General features: G+C 45.9%; 1 protein-coding gene across 3 annotated transcripts; it reads left to right on the top strand.

Annotated features, from left to right (window-relative positions):
• The first annotated feature begins 1001 nt into the window (after positions 1-1001).
• On the top strand, positions 1002-5485 carry LOC148018546 (laccase-4-like). 3 transcript variants are annotated; one of them, XM_087661626.1, is made up of 8 exons: positions 1003-1284; positions 1403-1554; positions 2097-2344; positions 2425-2553; positions 2742-3397; positions 4144-4293; positions 4438-4648; positions 5202-5472. In XM_087661626.1, exons 1-8 carry the CDS (start codon positions 1165-1167, stop codon positions 5330-5332), a joined length of 1797 nt encoding a protein of 598 aa, XP_087517752.1. In that variant the 5' UTR covers positions 1003-1164; the 3' UTR covers positions 5333-5472. The 3 variants fall into 3 exon arrangements, with proteins under 3 accessions (XP_087517751.1, XP_087517752.1, XP_087517753.1); XM_087661625.1 differs by having other exon boundaries at positions 1002-1284; positions 4144-4648; positions 5202-5473; XM_087661627.1 differs by lacking the exon at positions 4438-4648 and having other exon boundaries at positions 5202-5485.
• Positions 5486-16928: the final 11443 nt, after the last annotated feature.

Here is a 16928-nt window from a genome sequence, read left to right on the forward strand (position 1 = left end):
CTAGAATCCATCCATGCTCAAAGAATACTCAATTGAGCACATCTCATGATCTATACATCCATGAATTACTGGTCGAAACCAAACATACAACCTCAATCGATAGGTGTTCATGCTATACAATCCTAGTCGTTGATGATACATCTCTCTTCGAGTTGGATTTATCCATCCTGAAACCCTTAAAAAGCCGGACCAGATGTCTTCACAACATCGTGGTGCCATGTAAGACCTTAACGAGCTCTAATGGGGAAAGCCATGCTCTAATAAAAATTCATCGCCCTATGGTCCATAAGCTGATTACTCCAACAACATTGTCTGCACAATACTTAGCAAATTGGTCACCACGTGTGACAACCATATTAGGATAGCAAACCTCCTATTGCTTATTGTGGGTCTACATAACCACTCACAAGGACACCATTTCACCTCACCGAGTTTATTAAACTTGCCTTCCGGTCCGGAAGCACTCGCCATGCTATAGAAGTTCGCCATTCACAACTCCGGAATAGGTAGCACTCTGGCAATCAAAAGAGGAAACCCACAGGAGTGAGGGGGGGAGAAAGGAAAAGAGGGAGGTAAAAAAGAGAAGAAACAAACACAAAACAAGAAAAGGTTGGGCCAACCACCACTCACTCAAGTTACAACTTAAATGTAATTTCAAAGACGCATCGTCTCACACCGTAGCTGCTGGCCGCCAACCATTAGGCAGGAGCGCCCTTGGGGCCATGCTAACTAGTTGGAGTGGATACGAAGAAATAAACGTTGGTGTTTAGATCATTGATTCGCCTTGGATTGGGTGCTTCAATTGTAATCAAAGTGATCAGCCAATCAGTGGCGTGTGATTATTATTGAATCACGCGAGCTGGCAAGCCAATTCTACCTTCCTATTTTGAAAAGGAATTGAATTTATGTGAGCTGCTTGGACGTCAGTGCCTTGCTTGCAGGAGCTACAATTTGACTTGAAGGCAGCTGGGAGGCTAGAAAGGAAAGGCTTATAAAGAGACCAGTAGAAGCCTAATAGAGCATAGAGGGAGAAGAGAGAGAGAGAGCTTGAGCGTATGAAGAGAAGAGTAGAAGCCTGTGGAGTATAGATCAGAGGCTGTTAGTATCGGATAGTCAGAGTCGATTCCCCACTCCGAGAGAGAGAGAGAGAGCGAGCTGCGAACCATGGCATCCTACTGGCACCCCTGCCTTGCCCACCTCATCATCCTCCCTTTGATCCTCCTCTTTGTCTCTGATCAATCTTGCCAGCTTGCTTCTGCCAAGACTAGATACTTCCATTTCACTGTACGTTGCATTTTGATTTTGACAACAGCTCTCCTACTGATCTCTCCGTTGTAATGTAACTGTCTCCTCCTTAATCGACAGGTAGAGTTGAGGTAATCCATTGTTTATTGCTGAACAGATCCAGTTTGCGAGCGTCACACGTCTCTGCCACACCAAGTCCCTGGTCTCGGTGAACGGCCAATTCCCGGGCCCAGCTAGCTACGTGAGAGAGGGTGACAAGGTGGTTGTCAATGTTACCAACCTGGTCACCTACAATGCCACTATTCACTGGTAATTCGACCGCAACTGATCCCCAGGCCCCATTAGCCCCCGGGGAGGTCTGTCGCGAGACTGGGTTGCTAACCGGATGACCAGCTCTGAAGCCTTAACATAAAAATCCTCTCGTGCGCACATGCACATGCACGTTGTGTTCTTATAATATGCAGACCGTGCATAATATCCCTGATATGGGTTGCCCACCTCTGAACTGCACACGCAAACACTACATACAATGTAGGCTAGTTTACATGAGCTGCGAATCAAATCCAACCCTACGTAGTACGCAGTAAAGCCACTGGCTCACTTTCACCCAATGTGTACAAACTCCTTTTTTTGTTTTTTCTTGTGTGGCTCCCCCAATTCCACAATCTCTGCAGTGCCCACTTGCAAGCTTATTACTGATGTCCGTCTGCATTTGGATTTTAACTCTGGTAGCAATGTGCATTTGGTGAAAGATCAGCTTTGGAGTCGGCTTTTGAGACCGTAATAATCATGAACCTGATCTCTTTTCTCTGCATTCGACTGTGACAGTGTGTGATTGTGTGTTTTACTAGGCATGGAGTCAGGCAGGTACTGTCTTCATGGGCTGACGGGCCGGCCTATATCACACAATGCCCAATCCAACCAGGCCACTCTTATGTCCACCGCTTCCAAGTCGTCGGACAGCGGGGCACCCTCTTTTGGCATGCCCATTTCAGCTGGCTTAGAGCTACTGTCCATGGTGCCTTCATCATCCTTCCCAAGCACAACGCACCTTTTCCTTTCCCCAAACCACACAAGGAGATGGAACCCCTCATCCTAGGTAACATGTATCCACCATTAACGCTACAGCACTTATAACAGTTCTTTTTTATGCATTCACCTTGAGTCAATGTTCTTCAGGTGAGTGGTGGAATGCAAATGTGGAGGACATTATTGCCCAAGCCTTAGCAACGGGAGGCACTTACAATATCTCCGATGCCGTCACCATCAATGGGCAGCCTGGAAGCTTATACACCTGCTCAGCCCAAGGTAAGAGGCATATGTATGACTGCTGCGGCCAGCAGAGGTTGAGGATGGATTACGATCTATTTGAGCTAGTAAACTTCAGCAGTCGTGGTTTTAGTAAGCATTATGGTAATGAGCAGGATCCCATTGAGAACTTGATCAAGCTGTTCCCTCAATCGCATAACTCTTCGGGGGCTATGCATGGATTGCAGGCACTGCGGTGTACAATGTGACCCGGGGGGAGACATACCTTCTACGAATAATCAATGCGGCCGTGAACTTCCAGTTCTACTTTGCCATAGCCAACCACACCATGACAGTGGTGGAGGTGGACGCAGAGTACACAGAGCCCTTGCCGACGGACATGATCATAATAGCCCCGGGGCAGACGACGAACGTGCTGATAAAGGCCAACGGCTCCGTATCCAACTACTACATGGCGGCTTCTGTGTACTCTCCCCCAAACATCAGTATGGTGCCATTTCCTCAGACCCCCACAACTGCCATACTCCATTACAAAGGGGCAGAGCCTGCCTCGTTCCTGCTGCAATCGGACACATCAAACAAGAGCACGCCCCCTTCGTCGGCCTTGCCTAACTTCCCTCTGGCCAACGACTCCACCTTCCAGGTGAACTTCACCCAGAGCCTGAGAGGGCTGAACTTCTCTCGAGGGTACTACTACTATGATGTGCCCAAGGCGGTGGACATCGACCTGCTCCACACTGTGGGATATGCCCTTCAGCCCTGCAACAATGCCACCAGTACAGGAAGCGCCGCCGACTCGTGCCAAGGACCCAATGGCACCATCTTCAGATCATCCATGAGCAACATCACCTTTGTCAACCCTCCAAGACTGTCCCTAATTCAGGTGATCGGGGTGTTGCAAGTGACAACTGCGAGTAAATATTTAAATCATGCCTGGACACTAGAAGAGCAGGAGTAGGATTGACACTAGAGTTTGCAGGGCAACATGAATGCTGTTGATTAATGCGGAGCCCCATAGTCACAGAGACAGAGAGAGAGAAAGAGAGAGAGAGAGAGAACTGCGAGCGCAGGTTAGCGTCATCTATCTATTTAGGAGAGACTTGCCACAAAGACTATCTCTGATGATGATGATGATGGCGACGATGGAGCACCTCCATTGCAGCGGCCCACAGTACCAACAAGCAACTGATCGCAACAAGGTCCTCGGTCTCTGCAGGGCCTCACACGCACGCACACACACACACACTCTCTCTCTCTCTCTCTCAGCCTAGAACTTAGAAAAGTCTGGCCATATCTAAAGTCTAGCCTAATCACTTGTGTGCCGTGGCAAATGGCAATGTGGCTAATGAGCCTTCCGAAAGTTTGAAAAGGCGCGTGTCCTCCGGTGGATCCCCATGAAACACGGGCGCTTCTCCTCCTAAATTCTTATTTTAAAAACGAGGATCGGCCAAGAATTTAGCTTATCCCCACAACAAAGTACATATTTACATGTTATATTTGTGTGTGTGTGTGTGCACACGTGCAGGTGCGTGCATGGGGGTGGGGTTGTGTATGTAAATATGTATGTATGTTGCGTGCTGCTTGGTAGATGTATCTCTCATTCCGTCAGTCGATTGAATGCAATGGCAGGCCTACTATGACCACATAAACAGAGTGTACACCTGGGATTTCCCAGATGTCCCAATGTTCCAATACAATTACACTGGTGTCAATCCGGCAGACAAGGCAGCATTGCCAAGGACAAGGGTGAGGGTGATCCCATTCAACAGCTCCATTCAGGTGTGTTACTTTGTTGGAGACAATACCCGATGGAGGGGGGTGGTGTTTATTAACCGTATAATGATAACGACTAGCTTTTTTAAAAAAAACCATGACTTTATCCGTGAATATGAGCCACTTAAAATGGTTCTCCTCGGAATTCAGGTCGTTTACCAGAACACCGCCACGCTCTTTTTTGAGTCACATCCCATCCACCTTCACGGCCAAAGCTTCTATGTGGTGGGCACTGGCATTGGCACCTTTAACCCCGCGACCGATCCAGCCAACTTCAACCTTGTCAACCCCCACTCTCGCAACACCGTAGCTATCTACCCCGGTGGCTGGGCAGCTATCCGATGGCAGGCAATGAACCCAGGTAAACATAGAATGTGCTCTCGCAAACCTTCATTATCCCTATGTTGCCTTGTTCCACTCAATAAAATGCCTAAATTTCTGCTCAATTCCTACAGTTTTTAATGTACCTTTTTGGTTAGGTTTGCTTGGTAAATAGTCAAACTATTTGGGTTAGCCTTACCAAGGAAGAGTTATCCGCAAACAGCTTGCAAACTCTAATCTTCTCCCTAGGTTAAGGTTGCCCCTCAAAGCTATCCTTGGGGGCAGTTTAGGGAGTGCCCCGGTTAGATTCTCGTTCAAAATCTATAACTTAACCAAAATCTACAATGGGATGTGCAATAAGTTAAGTACAACATTATTCAAATCATATTACTAAACCTTTAAATCTAACACCAAGATCTACTTCCATGTCATATGAAGGCTTATTCCTTATACCAAACATCTGGTTACATAGGATCACTAGGCTCGCTTTCAACTTGTATTGCTAAAACACCACCTTCATTGCATTTGCTTGTAACGTACTTGGTGATGCAGGACATCATCTTCACTAACGTGTTGTTTTGCGGTTTGATCAGGAGTATGGTTTGTGCATTGTCATTTTGACATACATCAATCATGGGGCATGGACATGGTCTTCATCACCCTTAATGGTGTGGGACCTTCCCAAACTTTACCACCACCGCCCAGTGATTTACCACAGTGTTAGTGGATATGCAAGATTTAGATTTTGTTGAGGCCACATTTCCTCATATTGGAGATTTTGTATTGAGGCAATTACATTCAGTAATTATTTCGTATGATTTTTGACAAACAGTTAATGTGAGGAGCAAAGACATTTTTGCATTGTCTTACATGCATATAATGTGTTTGTCTTGCTTGTGAATGTTCTACACCCATTCAAAATCTCTATAATGTAAGCAAGCTTTCACTAAACCTAACATATTCAACCAATAGGAAGCTATACATGCCTTGTTTGATGTCTAATGTGTGTGTGTGTGTGTGTGTGTGTGTGTGTGTGTGTGTGTGTGTGTGTGTGTGTGTGTGTGTGAGAGAGAGAGAGAGAGCGCAAGAGAGAGAGAGAGAGAGAGAGAGAGTGTGTGTGTGTGTGTGTGTGTGTGTGTGTGCATCAAAAGATCATGCATTCAATTAGCAACAAGACAAAGTAAAACACAAACAAAATTGATGAGGACAAATAGAAAGCAACTCAATAACACATGAAGATCATACAGAGATCACACAAGGCTTGCCCCAAAGTGAGGCACTAAGAATATTGGTGACTAGTCTCCAACTAAGTTTTAGTGAAAAATGAGTATAATGCAAAATTAATGGCAATGGGTGCCTAATAGGGTTTATTTTATATAGGTTATAAATGGTGGGTGGGGGACTTTAAGGGGGTCACAAGGATAGTCACATTGATGAGACCCACGATGACTAAGTACAAGCACCTCACTACAGAAACCCCAATATCACTTTATAAAATAGCATGCATAATTCTAACTCTCCCTCTTCATATTTGAGAAATTCTATGAGTAAGAAGAGATAATAATGATACAAAGAAGTTAAGAAACTAGGGGAAGTATGGATGCCACATTCGTGCACATAGATGAGATGTGCCTTAAGGATGGAGCAAATAAAATACTCAAATACAAAGCATGGAATGAAGAAAAACTTGCCACAAGGCATAGCTCTCCAATATCTAGGGTAGTCCAAGAAAGAGTTGCTCAATGGTCCAAGAAGAACATCCAATAGTCTTCAACTATATGCATCATTTAGAAGGTCACACAATGTTGAAGTGGAATTGGTTCTCAAGCCATTGATTACAGTAGGGACTAGACTCATGAAGTACCTCCCAAGAACTAGTGTTGGATTCTTGTGAGGAAGTGAAACCAAAAGGACACCCAAGATACACTAATCACAAATCACTCCTCCTTAAGGTGAGTGTCAAATATTTATAGGGGAGATTGTTGGCTTCCTCCCTCTCAAGCACCAATTACCATAGTTCCCCTTGACTGATTGACTTCAACTTGCATTAACAACTCCTCAACCCCTCCACCAAAGGTACACCAACAATGGCAATAAGTATCTCATGAGAGAGACTTAAAGTGAATGCAGCTTAATACTCAAGAGGAGGCATAGGCTATCCATGGTGAAGAATCCTCCATGCCTCAAACATCTCGGGTAGTGTACTTGAAATAAAACTAAAAAGATGCTCATGCACAAGCCAAGAAGCTAATATGAATGTGCAATAAGGATTCCAAAGCACAATTCAAATCATACTACTAAACCTTTAAATCTAACACTAAGATCTACTTCCATTTCATATGAAGGCCTATTCCTTTTACCAAACACTTGATTACATAGGATCACTAGGCTCACTTTCAACTACTCAAGCTACTTGTTGTCTTCTTGTTTGACCCGCCTAATTGGGCATGCTTTTTGCATTGTGTTTCTAATTCTGGAGCCTTGATGCCCTTTGAAAATCTTCAAGTTCAAGGTGGCAACAATCTCATAATCTTCTAAGGGGGGTGAATGTGGGGTATTTATACTTCATATAATCACACACATGAACATGTCTCTTTCTATACCTAAAAGGTATTACAATTATATGGTGGCCTTGAGAGTGGTCTTGTCTTTCCAATGGATTTTCCACAAGTACTTCTAGTGTGTCTATTTGAGGATTCATATGCTTGATCATTATGACAACTTGTATAGCTAAAACACCACCTTTGTTTCTTTTGGTTGTCCATAATGTACTTTGTGATGTGTGACATCATCTTCACTAATTTGTTGTTTAATGGCATGTTTGGTTTGTGAATTGTCATCTTGACATACATCAATCATGAGGCATGGACCTAATCTTCATCACCCTTAATGACCCTCCCAAACTTTACTGCCAAGGGATTTACCACAGTGTTAGTGGTTATGCAAGATTTAGATTTAGTTGAGGTCCAATTTCCTCATGTTGGAGGTTTTGTATTGAGGCAACTACATCAAATAATTATTTCAAATGATTTTTGACAAACGATTACTATTAAGGACAAATTCATTTTTTTGCATTTTCTTGCATTCATCTAATGTGCTTGTCTTGCTTGTGGATGTTCTCAGCACCCATTTTAAATCTCTATAATGTAAGCAAGATATTACTAAACATAAACTATTCATGTAATGGAAAGCTATGCATGCCTTGTTTGACATTTAATGAGAGAGAGAGAGAGAGAGAGAGAGAGAGTGTGTGTGTGTGTGTGTTAACCCCAACACGAAGAAAGCAAAATGAAATAAAAAAGACATAGGGCAAAGGTGGAAAAAAGGTAGCCCAACTGAAGAAAGAAGAGGAGGAAAGGCCAAAAGCTCAAGGGCAACCTTAAAAAGTCCAAGGCAAAAACAAAAGGAGAAAGGTGCATTTTAAAATACAAAGGCACACCCTGAAATCTTGTAAAAGAGTGCCAGGCGGTGGAAAATCCGGAAAGCTAAAACACAAGACGAAGACAAAGGCCAAGGCAAAGAGAAACGGAAGACAAAGGCGCACAAGGAAAAGCGCAAGTCAAAACTTTTGTAAAAGAGCGCAAGCGCATCATGGTTTAATTCAAGGAGCGTCGAGCTCTCACCCGTGCAATTTGTAAATGTAGACGGGTGGTGGAAAGGAAGCTAGGAAGATAGAAGGACAATGGGAAAAAGGGCCTAGCTCGGCCATGTAAAAAAGGGGAAAAGGGGATGACTGCCCAAAAGGGATTTAGGGTTTTGTATATAAAGTTGAAAAGTGAATGAGAAGCTCATTCTTGTGTTGGCAAAAAGTGGCTCTCTTCTTCTTCTTCTCTTCTTGTTCTTGCTTTCTTGAGCTTGTGCTTGAGAGAGGGAGTGTGAGAGTGTGAGGGAGTGAGTGTGTGAGTGTGAGGGACCGTGAGGTGGAGAAGCTCTCCATCTTCTCCTATCTTCTTCTCTTCTCTTCTCTTCTCTTCCCTTGCTCGCGGTGATGGAGCTTGGAGCGTGGAGCTTGAGGATGGAGCTTGCTTGAAGCTTGCACTTCGATTGTGGAGCTACCGGAGTGCGCGAGAGAGAAGGTAACTCGAAGGGCATGGAGGTAAGCTCACTACACCCGTAGATATGGATGGCGCATCGGCTATGTGAGACGTAGCCATTAGTGCTCGGCTTGGAACACTTGAAACAATAAGCGGTCCATGGGTCTTGGCGGTTGAGCAAAAGCTCCCACATTTTGGTTCCGTTGCCGGGACCAACGAATTCAAGCCTTGAGTGCTTGCGCGCTTCGAATAGTCGAGCATTGAAGTAGAGTTTTCCCCGAACGAGTGCTTGAGGTAGATAGGTAGGAAGCGAGGGGGTTGAAGATGGTATTCGATCTCCTTGGCAAGCTGATTTTTTACTTTTTTGAGATTTATGTTGTGAGATGGAGTAGTGTAGGTATTTGCTTTGTGAATTGGATGCATTAGAGTAGGAGAAAACAAAGAAAAACAAAGAAAATAAGCAATAGGGTTTATTGTTGCAAAACAGGGCAAAAATCGCGTAAAAAATGGTAAAAAGCTTGCTTGTGATGCTTAAGATCGGCAAATGAGTGATTGGGGGCATCAACACTATACTCGAGAAGGGGCATAAGAGCCAAGAGGCCAAGGGAGAGCTCATTTGTGACCATTTGAGAGAGAGAGAGAGAAAGAGAGAGAGAGAGAGAGAGCCATTGCACGATTCGCTCTGATCTCGCCATCGACGAGCCTACTGCTCTATTCAGGTATATGAATCCCTTTCCCTATCCCCCTAGATAAGATATGGAGGTTTATGCTAGCTATGATTAGTTAAATCGCAAGAATCGAGCAAGATCGACATCTCGTTGTTGTCGTCGCGCCGCGTTCGGCCCGTCCGAGCAGCCGCTTCTAGGCTGAGTCCCAGAATCGGCCCTCGGCCTTCTTTCGCTCGGCCCCGGCCCAAGTGCCTTGGCCCATCCCAGTGACCTCGTTCGAGTGACCTCGTTCGAGTGACCCCGTTCGAGTCTACCCTGTCCAAGTCCCGAATTCGGCCCTCGGCCCGCCCGTCCGAGTGACCCACTCGGACCCTGCAATTCGGACCAGCTGGGCCAAGTGTAAATTTTTATCAAATTCTCAGAAATTTAACCTGACCCGGCTAGAGCTCAACATCGCAAACTGTCGAAAGTCCTTCTGACGCTCAGATTTTAATTCTGGCATACGGAAGTGATGAAATCGTAGGGAGTAGCCGCTTAGCAGCTTGAAGTAGGCAGGAGCGAGACCTAGAGACCTAGACGCAAAGCGCTAAGCAGTTAAAACTTGATTGGCCAAAAGCAAACGAGACAACATATTAGAAAAACCCTGAACCCCAAAACTGACCCCAAAGGCTACGTAGAGCTAAAGGCACATCACAGACCCATCATTGGGCTGAAACTTAGAACATTAGTTCAAAATTTGGCTATACGGTCCTCCGAATTGCACATGGTGTTTACTGTAACGGCCCTATGAGGCATGGGGAGAGGTGTGGACCCTACTAGGCCTACCAGAGCTGACACCGACTAATGCCCCATAGGGCCGATGAGGCATGGACCCTACTAGGCTGACACTGACTAATGCAGCTCTTAGCCCTTATGGGGGATCTCCACAAGCACTCATGGGGAAGTGCAATATCCTTGCAAAAATTGAAACTGAAAGCTTGCCTATCCTATTTCATGTTCCTCCAAATAGTGCTAAATATGGTAAGGAAACCCTCGTGGGAAGACCCTTCAAAAGGGCGACCAAATGTGAGGCTGGCTATGTAGCACAGAGGATACACCTGACACTACCGGGTGCGAGGATAGTCATGACCTTTAGCAAGTGTGACCTCATCGAACCTCGAGGGAAAGGCAAGCAAGGTGCTGACATAACAATCAAGCCTGCTGACGAGAGCAAGGACTTGTTGGAAGAGTTAATGCAAGCACAGGTCGAACAATGAGAACCAATGAGTGAGGCCATTGCCTGAAACAAGAAGGCCAGAACACAATGCCATGGACGGCCTTTGGACTTACAAATATCGTAGAAGACCCGAAAGAAGCCCAAGCCTTATAGACGAAGGCATCGATGGAGAGTCAATACAACGCCACGATGGATATCCAAGACGTTGCTACATGCTCAAGGGTATTATGTAGGTAACCGATGGATTTGGGTACCAAAACCCCCTTTTAAACCTCCTTTGTCAAATGAAGGCCAGATTGTATCAAGAGCAAATGAGTGACCGAGCCCCTCATGGTCGAAATCAAAGAAGTGTAGGAGGAGATCTAAATGAAAAACCAAGTCTCAAGTCAAGAACAGTGGAGTGACCGAGCCCCTCATGGTCGAAATCAAGAAACCCAATAGGACCAATTGGAGGGTAGATATTCCGCCTAGCGTGCTTGACAAGCAGACATTAAATGTAATCGTTGAGGATACCCAAAAGCCACTAGTACCCAAGGAGCCTTTGATTCCCCAAGAGGATAGCATGCATCATAGGCACAACATTGCTCATGGCAAGGGTAAATGCTCAACAAAGCAAATAGCAAAATCATCTAACAGCAGCGAGCAAATCTCCCAGCCAGTGTCAAAGCCACTTAGGAGTCCCAAGTCTCCTACACCCTCTTCCCCTAAACGGACACAGGAAGCACAACACTCGTCAAGTGCGGCTACTCAATCCCAATCTCTACCTACATCAAAGCTTCCAAATGTCCAAGAGGTAGGACACGACACCACCCTTAGCTTTCAACCTAAGGATATGCCTATGCAATCCACTGTGGCTAGCTCAACGGATAATCGATCTACGCAAGTGAATGCTCTAAGGGCAACAAACAACACAACCACTTCCAATTGTCATAAGGACTTGACACCGCAAAATCCACCAATAGTAGCAAGTCCACTGAACTAGCTGCTACTACTTCAAATCAGGGATCATAGCAGTCACAGCCCTGGGCCGTGACAATGCCCCTTGCGGAACGTGCCCTTAGTAGTTTGCCTGTGGAGGAGGTGTCGCAACCAACTTCATTAACAACTCCAACACTTCCAAAGCGCCTAAAGCCTAGATTGGAGGAGTTAAACAAAAGGGAAGAGCTAGACTCTCCAAAAAGGGAGGTAGTTGTACCCTCACAACCTAGCAAGGCTACTCAACAGGCCACGGCTATGTCCCATGAGGACACACCAGAGTAGGGGAAAGTTGAGGCCCAACCAAGCACATCAACGGCTGACCTAGTTCAGGGTCTTGAGTCATTAAGTTATGCACCTTCATTGACCAAGAAAAAGAGGAGAAAACAACGAAAACAACAGCAGCGAGCGACAGGTGGTAGTGGACCCCAAGAGCATTGAGACCAAGAGCGCTGGAGAGCTGGGGAATAAAGCATCAAGTCCATCCACCAATGAACCCATTGACGTCTCTCCTAATAGCGGTGAAACCTCGGACACATCCGTGTGCTCTGAAAAATCAAAGCAGCCATTGCCATCAACAGTTGCTTTCAACACTCAATCCACCGGCAATAGAACTTGCAGCGACCAATCAAGAGTGGATACAACATTATCACAACAGGGTGACAAATATATACCAGTCACATCTAAGGAGAACCATGAAAGAATAGTAGCAAAACCTCAGGAAAAATGCACAATCCCTAAGAGCATAAGTAATCTTATCGTTGACCAATCTTGCTCATCTAGGCCTAAGCCCCTAGCTATGCTAAAGCCTAGGAAAACTCCTAGAACCTTGCATGAGATAGCAACCGAGCAAGCCCTCGTGGAACATAGAAGTGTCACAGAATGCTTAACTGAGTTGGATGCTAAGCTCAAGGTGTTTGCATGTGTCTATGTCCTTGCGGACATGGGTGCATTCCCTAAAGGGCAGCTCGAAGAATACGTGCCATTTCCCTTATCTTGGGAAGAGCAAGAACATCTTGATGAGCACTATAATAGGCTCCTGTATAAATGCATGCGACTCATCTCTGGCGAGGAAGCCGATGAACTACGCTTAACGGTCACATTCAATGATGTACTCTGCCAACCAAGTCTCTTAGGGATAGAGCAACTAAAGCGACTATCAGAGGGCCGAAGTCAGTTTGAACAGCGTTGATATGAAAACCGCGTTGCAATGGCCAAACTAGGAGCCTAGATCATGACAGTCTCCGAGGAGCGATTGGCCAAATCACAGTCTCAAAGAGACCCAACCTATGTGGCACCAACTTCCCTTCGAGTGCTAACTATCATTCGCAATACGGACTTAGCTGAACCTAGCCAAGAGAACTCGTTGTTTGATAAGGTTCTCACTGAGGAGGAGTTACATGCTGCCAGTAGACTCGGACAAGGTTCCATGCTACTCGATGTTGCAAAATATCTATCGATATTGAGTAAGCTGGCACAAGTATTGGATGCGTGTGCCACGCTCCAGTACAATTCGAAGTTCTATGATTGGTTTTTATCCTCATGAAACGACATGGATTCATGGATATGTATATAAATAAATAATGACTTTTGTGACCCTATATAGACACTATCAACACATACAAGCAATAATAGTCAAGCACAAGAAGAAGAGTTAGGGTCAACAGGCTAAGCTCACAGCCCCCCTCTCACCACATATTTAGAAGTTGCCTGACCATTTTTACCTTCAGGTGGAGGGCATGCACCCCTCATTGCCACCATGGGAAGCCTTGACCAACATCTCTGATGATGTAAGCAGGGTGTAGTTCCTTTCTATACACCTTTCCCTTTCCGATCTATCCTTGCGAGGATGAGCCCTGCCCCAATCCATGACCACCAAAACCACGTAACTCAGCATGAGCCAAGATCTGCTAATAATTGGAGGCTAAATGAACATCATCACGGCGGCCATCCCTCTACAACAAGCATTGCACGTCCCACCCCTCCCCTTCTAGTCATATGCACTTGATAACCCACACTATAACCCCTCCCATGCGAACGGTTTTATTCCGTATCAAGGCCTAACCCTTGGTTCGCATCTTGCAGGTCCCCCTATGAGAAAAACATGGAGAACCTAGGAAAGCTGGCTTGCAGAGACGCTCTCTGCGGACGACGGGAATGCAGCACACGCCCCTCCGCCGGTGCACTACGTGCCCACACTCAAAAGGTATGCAAAGAAACGAGGTCCCAAGTGACACCGCCCCGAATGAAGGCCGAAAAATCCCTGGGCCAGAGGGTCGAAGCTCAAAGAAGCACACAAGATATGGCAACACCAATTGCGCAAACCCCTAACGGACGCTCGGGCACCAAGTGCTCAAGGGCAGAAAGGGTAGCCCGGGACAGGGAAGAATTCAATGAATTGTTCAACAGCATTTTGGAAATGGTGGCGGCCCGAGATTACACCATTTATATCCTGGCCGACATATTCCCTGCCCAACCTCATGGGAGCCCCGCACCAATAGAGCCTTAGTCGCCTGACCACCCAGACTCACCCCGCCTTGTGCAAATCGAGTAGCCCCTATGATATACAAGCAACTTGACAAATCATCATGCCATAACTTTTTGTCTTTTGATGAGTAAAGGGGCAAGCTCCCCACTTGTACACACTTCCTTTACCTATCATTAATGTATGCCACGTCTTTAACAAGCAATGGAATAGGCATTGCAATTAACATCATAGCATTCTGAAAAGTTATGTCTTAACATGATTGCATTTGCTCGATGTACTTGACGCAAGTAAGCATATACTCTCATGAAGTGACAAGTGGATGCAGGATGACATAGGTCTTCATGCAAACGTGTTCAACGCCCAAGTCATCGCAAGACCACCAACCGCACAAAGAACCGCAACAAAGCCACGATGTTGAATTCGAAAAATCACCCTTGCAAGTTCCCACATAGCACGAACCACAGCATAGTCATAGGCTACACTCTCTTCTTGGGTCAAGCTCTACAGTGAGCTCACGATGGGTGTCACCTCAATCACACCAATATTGTAACAATGGCTCCTCTAACAACGAGGCTAGGGCACAATCAATCCTGAGCCTTCGAAGCTTGATATTTTCCAACCCATTGAAAGGCTCATAGCCTCAACATATTGCAATGATTGTACTTAGGCAAAAAAAAAAGGAGAAGAAAATAAAAGAATGAAAAGATACGAAGCACCCATGCTCACAGCACTACACCTAGGGGTCCTCAAATTAGGTGCGTCCAGTGACCTTGGTCAGCTGGCTCCGTCCCTAGTCCCCTAGCCCCCTAGCATCCCCCACAATAATTTAGGGCACATCAAGGGCAGGACAGACCTAAGTGAGCTTGTCTCAACTGTAGTATAGTATCCCTGTGTCTACCAGCTATGGATAGTATAGTATCCCTGTGTTCTATCCTGTTACGTTATGCAATCACAATGCACAGGATGTCGCATACACCTTCACGTGTACTTCTTCCCACCATGGACCACTTTGCTTCATCCACATGTTGTTATGAGAAACCAGCCTGCGGTCTTCTACCTACGTAATATCTAAGTATGCACGAGCACTCACATAATATCTGTACCAAAGTATATACACAGTTTGGGTTCTTAAGTGCAGGACAATACTCTCAGCTTCGACCTGTCTCCCAAAATAATTGAACTAAGTCTTGTGCACGATAAAGAAGACTAGCACTTCCCCTAGGGAGAAATCACCTATGAGAGGTTTTCAATTGCAGGTATTAAAGACTCCAATGAGGATGTCGTTCCATCTTCATCAACACTCAACTCTGCATTCCTCTCCGTATCACCCTCTAAACTTGCCATTCTACTCCATCAGGGCAACCCCCCAAAGAAGAGCCCTACCCCCAACTCCCATTTCCCTACCACCTACTGCTTAACCCACCAACGTGCCCTCAACGGTCTTCCTCCCACCTCTACCAATACTCTGCCATGTGGCAACCACACACGCCCTCGCCACCCACGTCTTCGTGCATGCTAACACCTACTACTTGTGACGGGGAGTGCCATGGGACTGGCACTCATCTAGGAGGGGGGTAATGTTAACCCCATCACGAAGAAAGCAAAATGAAATAAAAAAGACGCAGGGCAAAGGCGGAAAAAAGGTAGCCCGACTGAAGAAAGAAGACGAGGAAAGGCTAAAAGCTCAAGGGCAACCTTAAAAAGTCCAAGGCAAATACAAAAGGGAAAAGGTGCATTTTAAAATACAAAGGCGCACCTTGAAAACTTGCAAAAGAGTGCCAAGCGGTGGAAAATCTGGAAAGCTAAAACAGAAGACGAAGACAAAGGCCAAGGCAAAGAGAAACGGAAGACAAAGGCGCACAAGGAAAAGCGCAAGTCAAAACTTTTGTAAAAGAGCGCAAGCGCATCATGGTTTAATTCAAGGAGCACCGGCCTATCACCCGTGCAATTTGTAAATGTAGACGGGCAGTGGAAAGGAAGCTAGGAAGATAGAAGGACAATGGGAAAAAGGGCCTAGTAAAAAAGGGGAAAAGGGGATGGCCGCCCAAAAGGGATTTAGGGTTTTGTATATAAAGTTGAAAAGTGAATGAGAAGCTCATTCTTGTGTGTGGCAAAAAGTGGCTCTCTTCTTCTTCTTCTCTTCTTGTTCTTGCTTGCTTGAGCTTGTGCTTGAGAGAGGGAGTGTGAGAGTGTGAGGGAGTGAGTGTGTGAGGGTGAGGGACCGTGAGGTGGAGAAGCTCTCCATCTTCTCCTCTCTTCTTCTCTTCTCTTCTCTTCTCTTCCCTTGCTCGCGGTGATGGAGCTTGGAGCGTGGAGCTTGAGGATGGAGCTTGCTTGAAGCTTGCACTTGGATCGTGGAGCTACCAGAGTGCACGGGAGAGCAGGTAACTCGAAGGGCATGGAGGTAAGCTCACTACACCCGTAGATATGGATGGCGCATCGGCTATGTGAGAGGTAGCCATTAGTGCTCGGCTTGGAACGCTTGAAACAATAAGCGGTCCATGGGTCTTGGCGGTCGAGCAAAAACTCCCAGAGAGAGAGAGAGAGAGAGAGAGAGAGAGAGAGAGGTGGTTCTCCTCAGAATTCAGGTCGTTTACCAGAACACAGCCACACTCTTTTTCGAGTTGCATCCCATCCACCTTCACGGCCAAAGCTTCTATGTGGTGGGCACTGGCATTGGCACCTTTAACCCCGCGACCGATCCAGTCAACTTCAACCTTGTCAACCCCCACTCTCACAACGCCGTAGCTATCTACCCCGGTGGCTGGGTAGCTATCCCATGGCATGCAATGAACCCAGGTAAACATAGCATGTGCTCTCGCAAACCTTCATTATCCCTATGTTGCCTTGTTCCACTCAACAAAATGCCTAACTTTCTGCTCAATTCCTACTACTTTTTATGTACCTTTTTGGTTAGGTTTGCTTGGTAAATAGTCAAA

Source organism: Lygodium microphyllum, chromosome 21 (assembly GCF_053477565.2).
Source record: "Lygodium microphyllum isolate KBCC chromosome 21, Lygodium_microphyllum_v1.1.10, whole genome shotgun sequence".
Lineage (NCBI taxonomy): Eukaryota > Viridiplantae > Streptophyta > Polypodiopsida > Schizaeales > Lygodiaceae > Lygodium > Lygodium microphyllum.